Source organism: Tuber melanosporum (genome assembly GCF_000151645.1).
Source record: "Tuber melanosporum whole genome shotgun sequence assembly, scaffold_176, strain Mel28".
Lineage (NCBI taxonomy): Eukaryota > Fungi > Ascomycota > Pezizomycetes > Pezizales > Tuberaceae > Tuber > Tuber melanosporum.
The window spans coordinates 194726-215155 of NW_003298837.1; the positions used below are offsets into that span (position 1 = coordinate 194726).

At 47.8% G+C, this 20430-nt stretch overlaps 5 protein-coding genes; all 5 read left to right on the top strand.

The window, feature by feature from the left end:
- The first annotated feature begins 1416 nt into the window (after positions 1–1416).
- Positions 1417–4500, top strand: GSTUM_00003548001 (uncharacterized protein). XM_002837138.2 has 2 exons: positions 1417–2033; positions 2176–4500. The coding sequence occupies exons 1-2, from the start codon at positions 1632–1634 to the stop codon at positions 3982–3984; spliced, it is 2211 nt and encodes a 736-aa protein (XP_002837184.1). The 5' UTR covers positions 1417–1631; the 3' UTR covers positions 3985–4500.
- A 2158-nt stretch (positions 4501–6658) lies between these two features.
- GSTUM_00003549001 (uncharacterized protein) lies at positions 6659–9167 on the top strand. XM_002837139.2 has 6 exons: positions 6659–7298; positions 7625–7637; positions 7725–7779; positions 7841–8033; positions 8095–8674; positions 8733–9167. Exons 1-6 carry the CDS (start codon positions 7197–7199, stop codon positions 9035–9037), a joined length of 1248 nt encoding a protein of 415 aa, XP_002837185.1. The 5' UTR covers positions 6659–7196; the 3' UTR covers positions 9038–9167.
- Positions 9168–9171: 4 nt separating this feature from the next.
- On the top strand, positions 9172–9789 carry GSTUM_00003550001 (uncharacterized protein). XM_002837140.2 has 1 exon: positions 9172–9789. The coding sequence occupies exon 1, from the start codon at positions 9275–9277 to the stop codon at positions 9620–9622; it is 348 nt and encodes a 115-aa protein (XP_002837186.1). The 5' UTR covers positions 9172–9274; the 3' UTR covers positions 9623–9789.
- Positions 9790–10219: 430 nt separating this feature from the next.
- On the top strand, positions 10220–13631 carry GSTUM_00003551001 (uncharacterized protein; the record flags this gene model as incomplete). The annotated part of the gene is made up of 10 exons (XM_002837141.1): positions 10220–11132; positions 11215–11773; positions 11885–11979; positions 12073–12218; positions 12271–12482; positions 12564–12689; positions 12760–12886; positions 12946–13044; positions 13117–13387; positions 13564–13631. The coding sequence occupies 10 exons, from the start codon at positions 10220–10222 to the stop codon at positions 13629–13631; spliced, it is 2616 nt and encodes an 871-aa protein (XP_002837187.1).
- Positions 13632–14165: 534 nt separating this feature from the next.
- On the top strand, positions 14166–15353 carry GSTUM_00003552001 (uncharacterized protein; the record flags this gene model as incomplete). Its single annotated transcript, XM_002837142.1, has 3 exons — positions 14166–14514; positions 14592–14819; positions 14887–15353. 3 exons carry the CDS (start codon positions 14166–14168, stop codon positions 15351–15353), a joined length of 1044 nt encoding a protein of 347 aa, XP_002837188.1.
- Positions 15354–20430: the final 5077 nt, after the last annotated feature.

Genomic DNA, 20430 nt, shown 5'->3' on the forward strand with positions numbered 1-20430 from the left:
TCCCCCCATGATAATCCTTATGTTTGCACTTTATTTTTTTATTTTTATTTTCTTTCTTCACCTTCGCCCGCGAGAGAGGGGGTGTTGAAGGCATGTCTGGCTTTAGTCGTGGGTTGTGGGGGAGGTAAGGTTTGCGTTGTGTGGTATCGTGCTCTTTGCTGTACGTTGCTCATACATTTTATGCTTCGGGAAGCGAGAGAAGCGAGGGCGGGAGGTACAGTAGGCTAGTGTTCAGGTCCAGAGGGCTCACATCTCGCTGGGCCACTCACAAATGCTTGACCCTGAGAGACAGAAGGCCCGGCAACTCATGAGGCCTATTATAACTTGCTCGCATAGTACCGGTACTGTACTCGTGCAGCCTACATCAAGAGACGGTGGGAGAGTTCTGCCTCCCTTCTGAAAGGAATCGGAAAAACGATCGGAGGCTATCTATATTTGCCAAGAATTGCAGATTTATGGCCCCCTCTTTGATATTAAAATAATAATAATGATACTGTAATAATAATAATAATAGAAATAATAATATGATTTCCGCATGAAAAAAAAAAAAGCCCCTCCTCTCGTTTTTCTCCACTCTTATTCTAACAGAAACTCCCCACTCTCTCATTTCTCCCCCCTCATTCGAGAGGGAGTGAGTGGGTGAGTGAATGAACTGTGATACCGGTATCTGGATGTACTTGTACTTCTCTCACGCATCCATCTGCGCACTTTTTTTGCCTTTGACCTTCTCAATGAATACGTGATGTGATTTACACACTCCCAAGTACCGTCCCTATCCCTACTTTCCATACCCTCTCGTCTCTTTTCTTCTCTCATTCTTTCCCCTGCCCACTAACACTCATTCCCCACCCCCAAGTCTCAATGGGCAAGTGGCAAAAAAAAAAGGCAGGTCAACCTCCCCCATAGTAGCCCATCCCCGATTCGTCTGCTATTGAAGCAGGAAGGCAAGAAAAAAAAACTCTCCCCCCCCATTGATGTCCACCTCCTCTGACCCGAAAAATCCTTTTTGTCTTATTGTCCCTCGCCAATCCATCCTGCGCCCAATTGAATGGCCGTCCGCTAACTACCCACTCCAGAACAATAACGCTCGCCCACGTACACAATAGCACAGGCTCTGTCCACACCCATCCCTTCCCCACCCACATTACCCACCGATGATCCATTTGGGCTCGGTCGGTCCAACTACAATTGAGAGATCACACTCTCTGTCCTCTTGTTCCATGTGCGGCTGACGCCTTATAGGCTCAGGTTTCACCCATACAGTTGGCCGTGATTGTTCCTTCTCTCCCTTTGTTCAATGAATCTGTACTTTCACCCCCCCTCCTTCAAAGGCCGACCTGCTGTCATCATGCTTTTTAATTATTTCTGCCCGTCACCCCTCTCGCTTCTCCTCTTCTCTCCATTCGTTCGTTAATTCCCTTGGTCTCTTCGCCCTCTTTCCTCCCACGAGTTCCTTTCTTTGATATCCCGCTTTCCCCGTTGAGTATTTCATTCTGCAACTTCAAGAAAGTCTCTTGTTCTCATCTCGAACTGCATCTTACCAACTCCTCCCTGGGAGCACATAAAAATCGAAGGGGAACCACCTAGTTTATTGCGACGGGCAGATTCTGTCAAAGTCGAATCTTCTTACAATGGCTTCGTCACTGCGTGCGAAGTACAAGCGCCCTTCCCCTCTCGAATTCAAAAAGCCCCTCCCGGAGCCACGTCTATCCATATTTTCCACTCTCCCCGACACCGTCTATCACCCGGAGGACGACGAAGTAGACGATTTGGACGATCCCAGCACACCTGAAACACCAAACGATGCCGCTGGTATATTCAGAGGCTATTCGCCTTCGAGTTCGTCGAGTTCTCTCAGCGCACGCGAGATCAGCCCGCCTATTACTCCAACAAACGAGGTGTATCATGGAAGGAAAATCAAGAGAAAGGGTTCGAGTGCAAATATGCGTGGGAGCCCTGGTATTAACTACACAAATAAAGCCCGTCTCAGCAAATATGCTCATCAGGCGCCTACAACTCCGACTACTCCTCTGGTAAGTACATCGAGTTCTTTTACATTGAATTTTTTTTTATTTTTATCATTTTTTTTTGTTTCGTTTTTCATTCTTCCATTGGTTTTTATCGAATGGCTCGATTAGATCGTTGAATGCTAATTCGTGATTATCGGTGACTCAGTCTGGTCTCGATGCTTTTCCCGCGAACGTTCTTGCTGTGGTTACACCTGCGGTAACACCAGCAGACAATAATATGGCAGAGTTTCAAACTATGCCTTTCCAACTTACACCTTCGCGCCCTTCGACGGCGCCCGAGCCATATAAAATCGTCATTGATGAACGTGTGACTTCTCCTAAACCTAGTAGTGTTCTGGGAATCGGCATGAAATATCCTCTACGCAGACGTGGGCATCTTTCCCAACAAATGCCTAAGAAGCCTGCTGAGCCAATCTTGGGAGATTGGGACGTCTCCGATGATGAGCCTGAGAAGCCCCCACAGCAGTTGGAGCTCAAGCCATGGCTCGCATTGCAGGTTGTTAGAAAGTCTTCTGCTCCGGCTATTCTTTCGTGTAAGAATATGGAGGAAACCGGTACTCTCGACTCGATATCTGATACCACATCCGAGCTGAATTGCACGTGTGGAGTCCCGCTATTGAACTTGGATTCAAATAGTAGTGACAACACATCAGTACCTTCGATTCACGAGAATATCATTGAGGAAGATGAAGAAGATGAAGATGAAGCGGGCGTGGTGATTGAGCTGCCGGCAGAGCCGGTTGAAGTGCCAGTCGAGGAGGTCGTTGAACAGGTTGTGGAGGTGAAAGGTGAAGACAAAGCAAGGGCCAGGATTCTATCACAACCAATGTACAGCCAATCCGTTGTCGATGTCACCAGTCCAGCCAGTTCTCCGAAGAAATCGCCCTTTGCTTTTGGTGGTCATCAGGATATAGAGCTCCCTCAACGTTCACCCTCCGCTCCAATAGTAACATCCATGTCAACGGCCTCGTTCGACATGTCCGAAGACTTCCCGGTTATGTTCTCTGAGTTGCCGGTTGACGAAACAGAAATTTTCAACATCATCCCGAACGACTATATTATGGCCGACGTTCTTGGGAAGGACCTCGAGGAGCTCAACAATTCTGATTATCAGATTTCTCCAGCCTACGAGGAGTACTCAGTTCATCCTGGCTGGCAGCAATTCGACGAAGACGAGCACAAATTAGCAACTGTCACTCAAAGCAAGACCGGTCTTGATGAGTTGGTGGACATGATGGATCCCGCTTCTCCTATTGCAAAAAGCTTCCGTGATAGGTATAATAGCACACCTTCAATCCCCACAACAGAATTAGTAGTTCCTTCCCCAGCATCCTTCCGTCCAGGCTCCCGCTGGTCAGACTATTCCGTCGACGACGATGCCAAAGAGAGCTGGCGCAGCTCTGTCATGAACCGCCTTCATCTTCCCCACGTGGGGGTCGACTTAAAGAAGGCCGTCGCAGCCGCTAAAGGCGGGATAATCAGTCGTCGTCTCAAGACGAATGTGGAATCATCCCTGGTAGAGGAGGAAACTATGAGCATCCACGGCAGTAGTCCATCACCCAGGAACTCGACAGCAACAGATACCGACAGCATCGCTGAGACAATGGTTACCGCCATAACTGGTCCTCCACCAAACAACCGCAACTCCACCGCCTCTTCCGGTAGCGGATTAACTGGGTTCAAGATGGGACGAATCGGCTCCGGTAGCTCCATCAGGCATGGAAAAGCGGCGTCTATTAGGACCGTTGCCACTGGGCGAGCGGCAACCATCCGAGGCGCATCCTCCGACGAGGAACTCTCGGACGATGAGCGCAGAGCTAAGGCCAGCTTCAAAGGTGTTTTCGAAAAGTATGTTGTTCGCGATGCCAAAAGGCGCAAAGAGGATAGGCGGAGGGAAGAATTGAAAAGGACAATCAGAGTTGTTGGTGGTGGGAAGGGCGGTGATTGGATTTGATACCGATGAATACTTTTTCCTTTGGATTCTTTTTATTCCCTTATTCATCTGGAGCTTTGATTTTTTTATTATTCTTATTTTTACTTTTATTTTCACAATTTCGCTCTCAACTCCTTTTTCATTTGCATCATACACGGTGGGGCCTTAACGATGTCAATGCCATTTACGACCTTTACGAGATCCACGATTTTCCTCCTTTCTTTCTTTCAAAATTTTCTTTTTCACGACATCTACGCTGATTACGAGTCTTTTTTGTCTGGTCTGGTCATGTAGGTAGCATAGTTTAGCTTAGTTTAGTATCGTCATTAGACCTGGAAGAGGGCGGTGAGTGGTAGGGGCGAGGGGCGGATTTGTTGGTTTGAAAAAAAGTTCTTTTTGTTGTTGTTATTGCTGTTGATTAGGTTAGTCCACTGTGGGTGGATAACGCTCGAGTGTAGGAAGCTTGCGTGCATGCATGCGCATATGTTAATAATTCCATGGGGCGGTTAACTTATCGACCATTCTTATTTCTCTTCTCATTCCTCTCGAGTGAGTGTTCCTATACCTGGTGATTCCGGTTCGAACCTGGATTGAATCTGGACGAGTGGTGGGTTTTGATTTGTTGCGTCACAAGGCTGGAGCAATAGGAGTTTATAACGTTATAGTATTGGACACGGTGGTTACACTACGGACTGCGGGCTACGGTTGGAGAGGAAGGAGGAGGGGGGCGGGGGGGATGTGCTTGAGCTTTGGTACCGGTACTCATCGACTCTCTCGAGTTGGGGGTTGATACGGGTATGGTAGCAGCGTGCTTGAGCTTGGGCCTTTACAGTGGATCGTGAGCAGTAGACGGAAGTGTAGTCAGTCAGTGATTAGAGTATAAATACTACCAGTACAGTACTCTATTGTATGCGTTTGTTAGAGTAATAGTTAGACTTTCACTGATGCCGCGCGGCAGACAAGGGGAGTCACTCACCATACCCGTGAGTGTGTGGGTGACTGTGGGCATGACACAGTTGCGGTGTCCATCGCAGTACGTACATCACACTGCTGACGGTGATTCTGGCCACCGGTTCGCTACTGGGGCGGATGGTTGAGTGAGTCGAGGATTGTGTGCTGTTTCGGTTTGGGGGCTGTGGGGTATGCTCTTGTGGAGTTCCGATGGTAACGGGCTGCTCAGTGCACAGTATGGTCGGTACCTTTGGGCCCCTTGGAATGCCTACCGGCAGACTAAGGTTCCCGAGTATCATACGTACTGTGCCCAGTAGACTACCGGCAGGTCCGGGGATGGTGTTGTGCTTGTGCTTGTGCTTCTTGATACCGGCTCAGCCATGGTGATCCATGTGTAATACGATACGGTAGCTGCCGGTTATTATCGAGTGATGCCCACCCATTAGTAACGTCTGAGTCATCCGGGATGTTTCGCTCAGTTCTGTTAGGCTAAGGTATCTTGCTTATCGGGGGTGCGGGGATGGTTCATCATATTGTACTCGTGTCATGTGTCACTTCGTCTGGTGCCGAATTTCGCGGCTTTTGAGTGCGCAGGCTGGTACAAGTACGTATCCGCAGGCCACCACGCAAAAGGGGGTTCATATTTCTGTGGCTTCGAAGGATTTTGGCAGGGGTTTGGAGCCGTTCCCTTTCCCCGATAATGCCCTGATAGTGAAAATACAGTAAATTACTCGAGCACCGTGAAATCGATGGAGGGGTGAGGTGATCAAGTTTGAGATTTTCATAGCGGCTCAAATATAACCTTCCTAAAGCACGATAGTCTTGGAGGCTTACCCTGGATTTGGGCACCCAGCACGATCGCTCGAACGAATAATCACAACTTTAAAAGCATTTCTAAGCTGGAACCTAACGCTAATTTATTGATCAGCCGCGGGCCGGTATGATATCTATTCAAATATTATTTTATTATATTATTTTCTCCCTCCATCCCTCTCTTTTAGGGCATAACTCTCGGTACATACCGAAGCCTGTACCGCGCTTTCCTTTGACGAGTCTCGGATAACTGGTATCGCCACCACCACCGCTACGGCCGGGGTGGTGATGGAGAGGGGCGAAGGGAAAAGAGAGTGTGAGAGAAAAAGAGGCATTCCTCAGAGGGACCGCCAACAGCATACCTCATGTTAGGTTCGTTGGGTACGGTACGGAAGCCGTGCTTAAGCGCTTTCAATGAGTGGATGCCTAGGAGCAGAGGGGGGGAGGCTTTGAAATCCTATGATACTGTCCCGATTACTTCGTATGGTTGCGAAAATCACCGCCTCTTAACTTAGCTTATGTATGTATGTATCATATATGTACGGTATGTGTGCGAGTTTAACTCGGAATTGGATGCGTTGTAAAGAGGGAAGAAAAAAATTCAAATCGAGGTTTGGGTTACTTGTATCAGGATCTTGTAATTTTTTCTTTTTTCAATAATGGTTTACTCGAGGAGATGTGTGTCTTGGCTTAGCTTACCATACGGGTCTTTTTATCAGATCGAATGGATTGGAAGATTCAAGGAGGGACTATTTTTACTTGAAGATGAGGCTGATGGAAGAGCACCGAAATGGGCGGTGGTCTTTGGAAGCCGATGGAACGTCTTGGGAGGGAAGCTAGACTACTCTGGGATCGTCCCGGCTCTTGCTCCACCAAACCCTTTCCCCCAAAGGCCTCAGGAGTCCTTCTATTCAGTTTTTTTCCTTTCTCTCTTTTCCCTGATCTTGTCCCTTTTTCTTTCCCTCCCTTCCACTAACATCTGGTTCCTTCCTGTGGGTACTTTTCCCTCTTCGAGACCGAAAAACGCACATTTTAAAAGAACGAAGGCGAGGGCGAAGGATTGAAAGAAACTTCTTGCTGTCCCCCCTTTCCTTCCACTCTCTCCACACTACGAGAAAATTCGACTGAGACGAAGCCAGCGGTTCTCCTTTTTATCAGACGTCCGAATATTCCCCCTCTGGGCAGCCCGCTATAGCCTCGTCTGGCCTCTTTTTCGATCGAGTTCCCGCTACCCTTATAGTTTCTCTCGGAAGCAATCGGTGGTTTCTTCTACCCCTCCCCCGCCGTTTCTAAAAAGCCCAGTCTTACCCTCAGACCAACAACATAACACAACCACCTTTTTGTTTTTAACCTTTTTTCCCATTCCCTCTCTCTGTCTCCTCCATCAACAAATACCGGCGGTTAATAAATTAATCGCTGTTCTTCACACCTCCTCTGAACACTCTTAAAAAAACTCAGCCAATACAAAAATGTCGCAGAAGGCGGAAAAGCACCGACTGTACAAGATCCTCGAGATCGCTCCCGATGCCTCCGAGGCCGAGATCAAGAAAGCTTATCGCAAGCTTGCTATGGTACGTTGAACATTTTACTCCTCTTGTTTCTAATATTGCTTTTATGATCGAGCTTTTTTTTTCTTCTTTTTCTTTTCTTTCCCTTCTCCTTCCCATTTGCTATTTACTGTGCCCCCCTTTCCTTCTTCCTCATCGATCGACCTGCTGCAGTTGTGACCCGGCTCCTACTTGGACATTATTACTGGTGTTCCACGCATTTGTCTTTTACTTTACTTTTTTTTTATTTTTTACCAGAAACTTATCCTATTTTATGCTTTCTTTCTTTTTTTTTTGCTTGACTTTGTTGCTGGTGTTTTTATCTGAGCGAGCGCTGACAAAATATACAGAGATATCATCCAGGTATGACTATTCCAAAGATTGATAGGGGTATGCATTTTGTGGTGAAAATAATAGGAATCTAAACTTTTCATTTCTTTTTGACCGTAGACAAGAATGCGCATAACCCCGACGCTTCAGATAAGTTCAAGGAGATTGGTCATGCGTGAGTTTTCCAATTGCTACCCAATTGTTTTCTTGAAACTTTTTGGCTGATTTCTGATTAGATACGAAATTTTATCCGATCCCCAGAAGCGAAATGTCTATGACCAGTATGGTGAGGAAGGCCTTTCTGGAGAAGGTGGAATGGGCGCCGGAATGTCTGCAGAAGATCTGTTTTCCCAGTTCTTTGGTGGTGGAGGTATGGGCGGCATGGGCGGCATGTTTGGCGGCGGAATGCAGCAACAGGGTCCTAAGCGGGTGTGTATCCTTTCGGCAATTGTGTAGTTCCTAAGTACGCTAACGGGCAGGTGCGTTACAGAGTCGGGATATCGTTCATGTTCACAAAGTCGCACTCGAAGACCTTTACAAGGGCAAGGTTTCCAAGCTTGCCCTGCAAAAGAGTGTTCTTTGTTCCAAGTGCGCAGGTCGTGGTGGAAAGGAGGGCTCTGTCAAAAAGTGTACCGGTTGCGATGGTGTGGGTATGAAGACTATGATGCGCCAGATGGGTCCTATGATTCAACGGTTCCAGACTGTCTGCTCCGACTGTAACGGTGAGGGAGAGATGATCAAGGACAAGGATAGGTGTAAAACCTGTCACGGGAAGAAGACTATCACCGAGCGAAAAGTTCTGCATGTCCATGTCGACAAGGGTATGCAAGATGGGCAGAAGGTCACTTTTAAGGGAGAAGGTGATCAGGGTCCGGATATCACCCCTGGAGACGTAATTTTCGTTATTGAACAGAAGCCCCATGCTCGATTCCAGCGGAAAGGAGATGACCTGTATTACCAAGCTGAGATCGACCTTCTTACCGCACTGGCTGGCGGAACTATTGCGGTTGAACATCTTGATGAGCGTTGGTTGACGGTAACTATCAACCCCGGTGAAGTCGTTAGTCCTGGTAAGTAATTTTGATTGGCCCTCGATATATACCTTTCGATACTTATGATTCTGCACAGGCGCCATCAAGGTTGTTCGTGGGCAGGGCATGCCCTCTTATCGTCATCATGATTACGGCAATTTGTACATTCAATTCGATGTCAAGTTCCCGCCCGATCATTTTAATGACACGGAGAAGATCGTTATGCTCGAATCCATCCTTCCCCCGAGGAACATTCCTGAGATCCCGGCCGATGCTATGGTTGATGATGTGGTCCTGGAGGAGGTCGATCAGAGTCAGCAAGCTCGCGTTAATGCCAATGCGATGGAAGACGATGAAGACCCACACCAGGGTGCTGAGAGAGTGCAGTGCGCGAGTCAGTAGAAGAAATCAGAATTTCTTTTAACGCGGTAAAATGATAAAATGGGTATGGGGGTTTATTTTTCTGAGCGGCGATGTAGGGCGGGTGGGGCGCAGTGTATGGCTCAATTCTTGTCAAACTGAGAAAGCAAAGGGTATGGAAATGGCGTTTTAACATGGTTTTCCTGGGTGGATATTTTTTCTGTCATCCATTATGGAAAGATCCGTTAATAGTTAGGGGTGTGTGCTATTTTCATATCAATGGCTCCTTCTCAATTCTTTTCCTCTGTTTCTTTCGTCTTTTTACAGGAAATAAACGGTTGGCGAGGATGGGTTCAGACTTTGATTTTTTTTTTGATTCCATGGATACAGTGTTCACCCTGTTTTTTTTTCTTGCCTCCGCACTTTTTTTCTAACTTTCTTCATACTTGCTGTCCCGTAGTTTTCCACATTTGTGCCATGCCGTATTTCTTAGTTATCCTCCTCCTCCTCCTCTATCATCATCGTCTCTTGTCGATTGTTTTTCGGGGGAAGAAAAAGGTGAAGTTTTTGACAAGATGCCGAAAGTCCTTGAAGCCCATCAGTGGCTCTCTCTATCCCTTCCCTTGATTATGGTTTATTATACACCAGCATTCCTATAATTTCTTTCTTCCTTTGTTCCGATAAACAGTTACAAAAGCATTTTTCTCGTCTGTGAGAAAAGATCTGTACGGTATCTTGTTGTATTTTTTTAGAATTTCGAATTGCATGGCTGGCGGAGTCTAGCTTCCGAAACATTTGTCTGTATCATATTCACACGTGATATCGCGGTTTTATTGTGATTGATTAGATAAGATGCAGTCAGGCAGCCAAATTCTAGCCCTTGATCCTCCAGTCTCTGTTTCGAAATCCCACCACGAACAATCCCACCAACAATCGCGAACCATGAGATGCCTAAACTCAATTGTTGTAAGGAGGTATGCCACCTCACGTTCCTATAGCGTGCTCGCTGGAAACCACTCTTTCCGAGTCCTCTTGATCCCGCATAGGCCAGTAATCCAAAAGCAAACATGCCTTCCAAAGGTTTTTCAACGAAGCAAAAGAAAGAGCACGAAGAAGGTTTCCGAAATCCCCCAGGGACTACTAGCCCCCCTCCCACCTCTCGAACCTCCAGCACCGCCCGGTGAGCCGGACTACCCGACGACAATCCAGCAAGCCCGCAACAACATGCGTAAATTCCCACACTGCGTGCTGTTAACTCGCGTTGGCGGCTTCTACGAAATGTACTTCGAAGCGGCGGAGGAGTACGGCCCATTGCTGGGGCTGAAAGTGGCGCAGAAGAGGACCTCCGCTGGCAGTGTCTCCATGGCCGGCTTTCCGTTTTCGGCGCTGGATCGCTTCTTAAAGGTGCTCGTTCAGGATCACGGGAAGTTTGTTGCCGTCAGTGAGGAGTACCCGAATCCCGAGAAGGGGGGTCTGCTGTTTGATCGGAGGATCACGAGGGTTGTGACGCCCGGGACGCTGATCGACGAGAATTTTATGGAACTCGGCGAGAGCCATTACTTGCTGGCCCTTACGGCGGGGAGCGGGGTGGAGAGTGACAGGGAGGTTGGGTTGGCATGGTTGGATTTGTCCACCGGGGACTTCTTCACGCAGGAGACCACGGTGGGGGATGTGCGTGCTGATGTTGCGAGGATTGGGCCCAAGGAAGTAGTGCTCCTGGGTTCTGAGTATTCGGGTGCCCGTGAGAGTGGGCTTGAGGAAGCACTTCGCAGGGAACAGTATTTCATCACCATACATTCTGTCGATATGCGGGTTATGCTGAGGGAGGTTAAGGATTGGAAGGACATGATTGAAACGAGGATCAGTAAGACTACTATTATGGAGATGAGGGACATTGAGGTTCAGGCTGGGAACATACTGCTTGATTATACCCAAACGAGATTGCCGGGAATGGCTATGAGGTTACAACCGCCGGTTCGGAAGACGATGACTGATGCTATGATCATTGATAGTGCTACCATGAGAGGACTAGAGATTATACAAACGTCGAGAGATGGGTTACGCAAGGGAGCCTTGTTGAGTATCATAAAGCAAACAATGACACAATCCGGTTCTAGATTGTTGTCTAATTGGATAAGTATCTATATATTCGCCCCCCCCCTTTTTGTTTTTCGGATGTACACTTTATGCTCCTGATACTAACTAAAGGTGAAAATAAGAATCTCCGATTACCTCCATAACCGCTATAGAACACAGACTCAACCTTGTAGAAACCTTTAAAAACGATACCCACCTAAGGCAAGACATTCAAGGTCTACTAAAACGCACCCATGACTCCCAACGCCTTCTCCAGAGAATGTCTCTGGCTCGCGGGGGTGCGAAGGATCTCGTGGGGCTTGCCCGCACGATACAAATCACTCAGAAAATCCTGGAGAGATTAAGATCTGAAAAGTTGACTCACGCCGCAAGCGTAGAAAACCTGACGGGAGACGTGGGCGTCCCACTTAAATTAGCAAAACGAATCCTAGACTCCATCGACGAGGAAGGCCTCCTTCAAAAATTGCGACTGGAAGAATCTGAAGAAGAGATCGCAGCAGCACTAGCCGAAGCGGATGAGGCGATCACCGGGGAAGATTACCTCGACCATGCAGCAGCCGTTGTTGCTCCCACCACACCTTCCTCCACATCCAAGAGGGCAAGAGTGGGACCAAAAGTGGGCAGAAGAATGCTTTCAGAGAAGGACATGGAAAAGACAGAAGCGTGGATTATGCATAAAAGGTTCGGCATCAGTTACTACAGCCCCTGAAAAGCATGCTCGTATCACAAAACATACAATTGCATTTGGCTTATTCTTTCTCTTGGCATTCATTTTTTCCCGTGTTCGTGTAGTGCCTCCATAACCTTAGAGAAATTACATAATAAGCTGGACGACCTTGACCAGAAGAGGGTGGATTTGGAGACTGAATTGACTAAGAAGATTGGTTGTCCATCCGTCCCTCTTGCCTATCGTTTCTATCGCTGCAGCGGGCAGTATTGCTGATAAGGGGGTGTGGCAACGTGATTTGAGAAAAAACCAGGTGCGCAATCATTGACGCTAAGATGGACGCCGAGAGTGGGCCATATATGCCATGTTAAAGGGAAGGATGTAGACCTCGATCATAAAGGTATCACTGGCGCTACGAGAGTTAGTGCTAGCAAGAGTACCATGTCCTTGCAGCTTCCCGTCTGTCCATTTCCCTTTACCTAATCAAGCTTGGCAACTAATCGAGCAACAGGAATGGACCGAGTTGGGGATCCGCATCGACGGGATAAGAACCCAGATCCGAACGGAGGAGCAGGTCGTCTTGCAGAGTTTGCGCGCGGACATTATAAAGTCGTTATCAACACTTCGTAAGAACGCATCTGTGTTAGATAGGATTGACATTGCCTGTTCGTTTGCTACGTTAGCTAGAGAGCAGAATCATGTCAGGCCGTTGCTGAACCTAGGGTATCCCCCCCCCCTCCTCCTCTCCTTGCTTGCCAGAACCATATTAGAGTGGAATTGATTTGACCCCCCTTCCCGGCCCAGCGTATCCCATAAAATCGTCGGAGGCAGACACCCCACCGTTGAGACTGGGCTCCAGAGTCAAGGACGTACATTCACGCCTAACAATTGCTTCGTAGGTGATCGGGAAAGGCTCTGGGTTATCACCGGGTATGTTTTAAGCTTGTTCTGGGTTTCAGGGTTGTTAATTCAGGGCTCACGGTATATGGTGGGGGCACAGGCCGAATATGGCAGGAAAGAGCACGTTCCTGCGTCAGAATGCTTTGATAAGTATCCTAGCGCAGGTCGGGAGTTTTGTACCGGCCGAAGTTGCCGAGATCGGGATTGTGGATCGTATCTTCAGCAGAGTGCACTTTCCTTTGTATACTGGTGACCTTTTTTTCGTATCGATGCTGATGGTGGCTAGGTTGGTTCTGCGGACAACCTTTTCAAAGACCAGTCCACGTTCATGGTTGAAATGCTTGAAACAGCGGAGATTTTGAGATCCGCCACACCAAGATCATTTGTTCCTTCCCCCCTCCCCCCCCCCATAGGGTGAGCGATCTCTCATGCTAACTAAACAAAAAAACCCAAAAAGGTGATAATGGACGAAGTCGGGCGCGGAACAACACCTAAGGACGGACTCGCAGTAGCTTACGCTTGCTTACATCATCTCTACCGCCAAAACCAGTGTAGGGTGCTCTTCGCAACCCACTTTCACGACCTCACCGACCTTGCGAAGCCTTTCAAGGGTGTAGGTTGTTATTGTACCGATATTATGGAGGACGGGGAGAGCTTCGCTTTCGACCATAGAGTTCGGCCCGGGGTGAATAGAAATTCTCACGCGTTGAAAGTCGCTAGACTTGCTGGTCTGTCACCCCTCTGCCCTCTCTGTATACCTCTCTCTCTCTCTATCTATCTATCTATCGTTGAAGTGAAGGATTTGAGGCTATCCTATTGCGCCGCCCCACCTTTGATACTTTTTTCGTCCCTTTTCTGCAGGAGCAAAAATCCAAGTGCTGACGGGGGGCTGGCGTACTACTAGGAATCCCCGATGGGGTTATTGAGATTGCCGAGGAGACGCTAAAAAAGTTGGATGCTAGAGGGGAATAGTCAGGACCATTTGTTCGTTCGTTCGCTCGCTTGTCCCTTTTCCCTGTCTACGAGTACGATGTCGGAGTTCTCAGCGGATTACCTCTCGCTTCCTTCCTTAAGCAATTTCCTCACGGCGAATTACGGATATGTTGACTACCAATATGAGCGCTGGAAGCGGTCAAAAGCATCATCCTATTTTACATGCATTCATATAATATAGTAACACCCATTGACGACGGTAGCCGTGGTAGCACCGGACAGGTTATGAGATACTGTACCGGTACTTGATTTTGTAATCACACCCGAACGTTCTGTAACCACGACGGCGATATGCATGCATGCTGCTAAGGTAATACCTATAGGTACATTGTCAGGCATTCATCGTTCAGTATTGCCATCTCCAGGGACCCAAATCCCTCAATTCTAGTATATATATATATATATATATATATTGCATCTCGTTTTACTTCTCCGTCCACTTCTTTCTTCCCACCGCTCACTCACCTCCTCCCCCCTCAATTGGTCAATTTCCAAGGAAAAGCCCACTCAATCATGAGGTTCACCATCTTGTCCGTTCTCGCATTCTCGCTCCCTCTAGTCCTAGCGGAAACCCCCGCTCCCTCCTGTCCAGTGACAAATGTGACCACTCCCCAGCTGGATCCCATCACCCAAGCCTACGCCGACGCAATCAGTAGCAGACCATCACTCTTCGCATTTCCACTTCCCGAGATACGTGATGGGTACCAGAGCAACGTATCAGACCCTTCAACTGAGTTCACTACCAAAATCCTCTCCCTCCCCGTTGGCCCGACTGGTAATGTCACTGCTTACCTCTACAAACCGGTATCCGGCGAGAGGGAGAAGGGGAAGGACTTGTTGCCCGTTATCGCTTACTTTCATGGTCTGTTTGTACTGGCCCCGTGGAATGATGATGGATTGGTAGGAAGGAGTGCTAATTGGAGGGCTCGAGCTTTTTAGGCGGCGGTTGGGTCTTCGGAGGCCCGAAGAGTTACCGGGGGCTCATCACTAACCTGATTCGTGAGTCGGGTGCTGCTGTATTCTTTGTTGATTACACGCTCACTCCCAAGGTGGCGTATCCGGTCCCGAATGAGCAGTGTTATGCCGCTGTGCAATGGTTGCTGGAGCATGGCGAAAAGCTCGGCGTTGACCCGACGAATATGGGCTTTGGTGGGGATAGTGCTGGTGGTATGCTTCACTATTTCTCAGCTCCTCGCCCCAATCGCCCACGAACTAACGGGATAATGGTGTACAGGGGAACTCTCATCGTCCGTCAGCCTCCTCAGCATTAAACGCAAAACCCCCCTTCCGAAATTCCAAGTCCTCATCTACCCAGCTACCGACCTCGCCTGCGAGAGCGCAACGTTCAAGGAGTTCCCCAATGGCCCCGGCCTTACCACGGACGAGATCCGCTTTGCAGCTTCCCTATTCACGCCAGATCCGAAGTCAAGGCTTGAGGACGTTGCCAGCCCAGGACGCGCGAGCGACGAAGATCTCGCTAAGTTCCCGGAAACCCTCATAGTCGTCGCAGAAGTGGATCCGATTAGACAGCAGGGCGAGGATTTTGGAAGGAGGTTGCAGAAGTTGGGTGTTCGTGCTGCCATCATTAGAGTTCTCGGGACCATTCACGGCTTTGCCAGCATTGATGTACTTTCCGAAGCTCCAGGTGCCAAGGCTACCATTGAGCTTATAGGGTACAAGTTCAAGAAAGCCTTGCACTAGAGGGCCCTGGGATGTATGATATGAGTTAGCTTTTTTTCCCCCCAAGTCGATTAAATTATGTTTATATCGAGGCTTTTGCGGGCCTGTATTGTAGTTATGAATGATTAGGCAAATTGCAGCGCGAACGAGCGAGCGAGTGCAACTTTTGGTGAAGAAACCATGACAACATGTGCTTTGGCGAGTGACATGGGTGACATTGCTCTAATGGCCATCACCCACGCGAGCCCTGAGCCCTGCGCACCTCCCCATTAGACAGACACACTCACAAAAAATCACTCGCAAACCCAGGCAGTCCCCCGACATGTTCATCAACAAACTCACCCCCGCGAGCCACGGGTGCGGTATCCAAGGCTCTCCAGAAGAAGTAGAAAAAGACGGCAAAATCACGAAGGAGAGGGGGGGGACGCATGCAAGGCCACCGGGCCACACAACAAACGAGAAAACATCGGACGGAGAGATAGGAAGGGGAAGAAAAGGTGAAGTTCGTACTTGAGTACAAGTATATACCCACGGCGTCCATGCAAGGGGCAAGCTTCTCTTCCGCTATTTTCCTGACCCCGCTTTTCACCTTCCTGTTTGGGAAGGTGGTGGTGGTTGTCAACACCAAACTCTACCACCTCACGATCCTCTCTCCTGTGCTGAACTTTGGAAGCTTCATAAGCCTGGACACCAAACCTCATCGTGAGGCTAAACGAAATTTTCACCCCCTCTGGTGTTGGACTTTGGGTCCCTCTGCCAGATTGTGGTTCCTGTTCTCCCCCTCCCTCTATGGTAGCCACCTCGGCTATAGCTGTGTGAGGTTGCGACTACTCTTCTGCCCCTCTGGGTTCTTTTGCTTGGTTAGGTTTATTACTTTACCAATGTCTGGGTTACTCGGCAACGTGTGGTTGGTATTGCACTGCCTCCAGTCATTCCCCCATCCGACCAGATATAAACGATCACTCCAATAGGGGCCGGTACATCCAGGTCGGTTACCTTTATCATACAAAGTGAATGCGTCATGGTTCTCCCCTATATTCCTAGCTGCTAGCTAAGGCTGGACCAGTTGAAAAATGGGAAACGTAGTTTATCAAGGTGGTTTCCTTTGTTGGGTTTCTTTTGTGTTTCCTTTCTCAAGAGAATACGGTGTGGGTTTTCTTGTTGGCTCCTGCCGGTCCTGTTTTGTGCATTTTTTGTTTTGTGCAGAAGGAGCTTTTATGGGGGCGGATGTGCGGTTGGTCCCATACCAGAGGGACTTGGGCTGGTGTAACAATCCCTCTTTGGATAGTTAGTGCTTGGCAATGGGGAACGATACTTCTCTTCCTGTCTTCTTCCTTTGTCTTACGATAGCTCTAGGCCTCTGCCTACGTTACCGATAGTACAAGACCCTTGTCTTCTACCGGGACTGCCTATCGTAAGCTTTCTCTAACTCTTCTTCGTAAAGCGCCTTCCTGGGTGTAACGATAACATTGCAATAAGGATAAAGATCGTAAAGGTATTTTATATTCGTTAAAGTAATAAGTAGGAAAAGTACTTAGAATAAAGCGTGAAGAACCTATCTTCCTCGGCCGCATCGGCCTCCTTATATAGTGTTCTTCCTGCCTTTAATCATGTGACCTAAAGTGGTCACATGTGCGAAACTAAATCATAACAAACTAGTCATATGACCAAAGTGATCACATGCTCAAAACCCATGACCTCATAGCAAGGTCATGTGCGAAACTCATAAACCAATCATAACGCAATAAACAAGTCATATGACTCAACTGAGTCATATGCACGAAACCCATAACATCATAATGAGGTCATGTGTGAAATATAAATCATGCGCAAGGCTTACCCGTAAGGCACACTCGTAAGGCATACTCGTCAGGCGCATGTCCTATAACTCATACTTGAGCCATGTGCGAAAGCATCACAAATCCCACACATAACTAATCATATAACCCGAATAGGTCATATGCGTGAAACGATAACATACCTGTGACTCATAACCATGTGTCACGTGAAAACCCTTTCCTCGCTAAGCCACGTTCGTGACATTAGCTCCCCTCCTCCTAAGCCTGAGTCCCATCAGGCTTTTTCTCCCAGTTTCAATAGTTCCCGTCCTGCCGAGCGCATGGTCCTTCTCAGCTTGTGGAACTTTTTGTCTGCCATCCTCCATCTGACCCTTACCGATTCCAGAGTCAGATTCGCCATCTCGATCGTGTGCCACTGATTGTCGTTCAGCTGTCTAAGCTCGTTGATCGTTTTGTTGTTTGCCGAAATTGTGGCCTCGGCTTGGCCCAGTTGTTCTCGGAGTCCCCGGATCTGCCTGTGTAGGCTCCTGACATCCGGTTCCGTGTCTGCCGAGGAATTTTGGGCCCCTCCCTCCTTGGACCGCGTCCTTGCGGCCCATGCCTTTCTGGCATCTTCTCCTTCCAACTCTTTTCGGCTTCTATCCTTCTGCGGGTAGAATCCCGCAGATATTTTTTGTGCCCTGTGCATCCTACACCCATTTCTGAAGCATTGTTGGCAATGCTTCAGGACGTGGTCTGGGCGTGGGCTACGCTTTCGACATTCCCTCGAGAACCATCCCGAGTCTTCTTTGTCGCCAAAGTGTGTTTGGCAACCGTCATCGTAGCATACCGTCCATGGCATGGCGTTATGCTGTGCTTGTCTTTCCCTTTCCTTGAGTTCTTCGTCTGTTGGCCCCATGAATGAGTATTCGGGGCTGGTGGGTGTGGTTTGGCGAGGCTATCACCCCAGCCCTCGTGTTGCTGCAACGGCGCGAGAGTCTTTCCCTCTCCTTTGTCTTAGTTGAACGTGATCGTCACCTGGGCCGGGCTTGCCTGAGTATCGCTGGTGGAAGGTTGAGATGGTATCTTGTACGTTTTCGAAGTTTTGTGTGAAGTACCAAGTTTTATCGTGTTCAGGAGAATATCCTGTCCACTTGGCTCGGTATTGGAGGTGATCGTGGAAGAAGCGGGAATCGACTATTTCGTTGAGCTCGTATTCTGGTTCTCTGTTGAGTTCCATCGAAGGGGGAGGAATAAGTGTTTGTGAAGGAAACTTATTGTCGTTATGTAGTTCGAGGAGTGAGATGTGGAATGTATTGTGTATTCGCATTGAGGGGGAAAGGTCGAGTTTATAAGCTCGGCTGCCCACTTTTTCCAGTATCCGGAATGGTCCTATTTTCTTGTAGTCCAATTACTTTGATGGTCGCGTTGTATGAATATTGCGTGGTGTTAGCCATACCATATCTCCTGGTTGTATGTTTGGATCTGGTCTTCGGTGCTTACCGTATTGTTCCTTCTGTCGTTGTTGTGCTTGACTCATTTCGTATTGTAATGTTTCGTGTAGTTTCCCCATATCGGTTTTATCCGGTATCACATCATTAATCGTATGATATGTAGTCTGACTTTGTGGATCTTGTCTGTAATTTGCGAAGAAGGGTGTCGTGCCAATTGTTTCTTGCTTTCCATTGTTGTATGCGAATTCGGCCATGGATAACAGCTTGTACCAATCATCTTGCTGATAGTTGACATAGGCCCTTAAATATTGTTCGAGTATCGCATTTACCCATTCTGTTTGTCCATCTGTTTGTGGGTGGAACGCTGTGCTCATTCTGTTTTGTATCCCCATTTCTCCGGTTACTTTCTTCCATAGTCCCGATGTGAATAGTGTTCCTCGATCGGTACTAATATTCTTTGGGAGGCCGTGAAGTCGAAAGACCTCTCGGAAGAATATTTGTATAAAATCCCTCGTGTTGATGTCTTTTCTAACCGGAATGAAATGACTCATTTTGGTTAGGTGATCCACCACGACCAAGATGCTATCGCAATTTTCCGATGTTGGTAGGTCCTTGATGAAATCCATAGTAATTGTTTCCCACGGTTGTTCAGGGACTTCGTTTGATTTTAGTAATCGATATGGTACGTGTTTAGCCGTTTTCGTCCTTTGGCATATGTCACAGTTTTTGACATATCGTTTGACATCTTTGCGCAGTCCTGGCCAATAGAATGACCTCGTGACGAATTCTGTGGTTTTAGCCGTTCCTCCGTGTCCTGCTGTTCGGATATCATGGTGTTGTCGTATGATGTCTGTCCTTATCTCCTCTTCTTCCGGGATCCATTGTTTTCCATTGTACCATATATTTCTGTCCTTCCATTGGCATAACCCCAGTGCAATTCCTTTTATCTCCTTTTTTCCTTCTTTTAAGGCTTCTCTTATTGTCTGGATTGTTTTGTCTTTCTTGTTTGCGTTCTCAATTCCTCTTTCTTCCTTTGATGTGAATTGGATAACCTCCATTGCCTCGAAATAGGTTTTTGGTAATAGGGTCCGTGTTTTTTGTTTGATCCTTTCGTCTTCTTTCGTTTGTGGTTTGTCGCTTGCAATCCTTATGAGAGCATCTGGCTTTCCACTTTCTTTGCCTAGTCGGTATTCGATCTTGAAGTTGTATTTGCTAAGGTGTTCCATCCATCTTATCTGGCGGTCGTTCAGTTCTTTCGTAGTCATGAACGGCACCAGGTTCTTGTGGTCGGTTAGAACTCGGACTGGATGTTCGTTGTTCGAAACGTATCTTCTCCATTCTTTTAATACTTGAACTATTGCTAATAGTTCTTTGTTTGCAACATCGTAGTTGCACTCTGCGGGAGTCATTGTCTTGGATCGATAGGACACTGGCCTCCATTTTCCGTCGTCGCATTGTTGTGATAGTATGCCTGAGCATACATATTTTGAGGTGTCCGTTTCGATCATTGTCCTTCTGTTTGGGTTGAAATGGACCAATATGGGTGCCGATGTTAGATGCGTTCGTATTGCATCATATGCTTTTTTTTCCGCTTCTCCCCATTCCCATTTCTTGTCTTTTTTCGTTAGATTATAGAGTGGTTTTGCAAGCCTGCTAAACCCCTCTATGAACCTTCGATAAAAGTTGCAGAATCCCATAAAGCATTGGACATCTGTTTTGTTGTTTAGTTTGGCCCAATCCCAAATGGCTGCTGTTTTAACAGAGTCGACCTTGACCCCGCTTCGATTGACGATAAATCTAAGGTATTCTGTTTCTTCCTTATGAAGGACTATCAAGATGTGCTCGCACCCCGCACTAGTCGTTGTA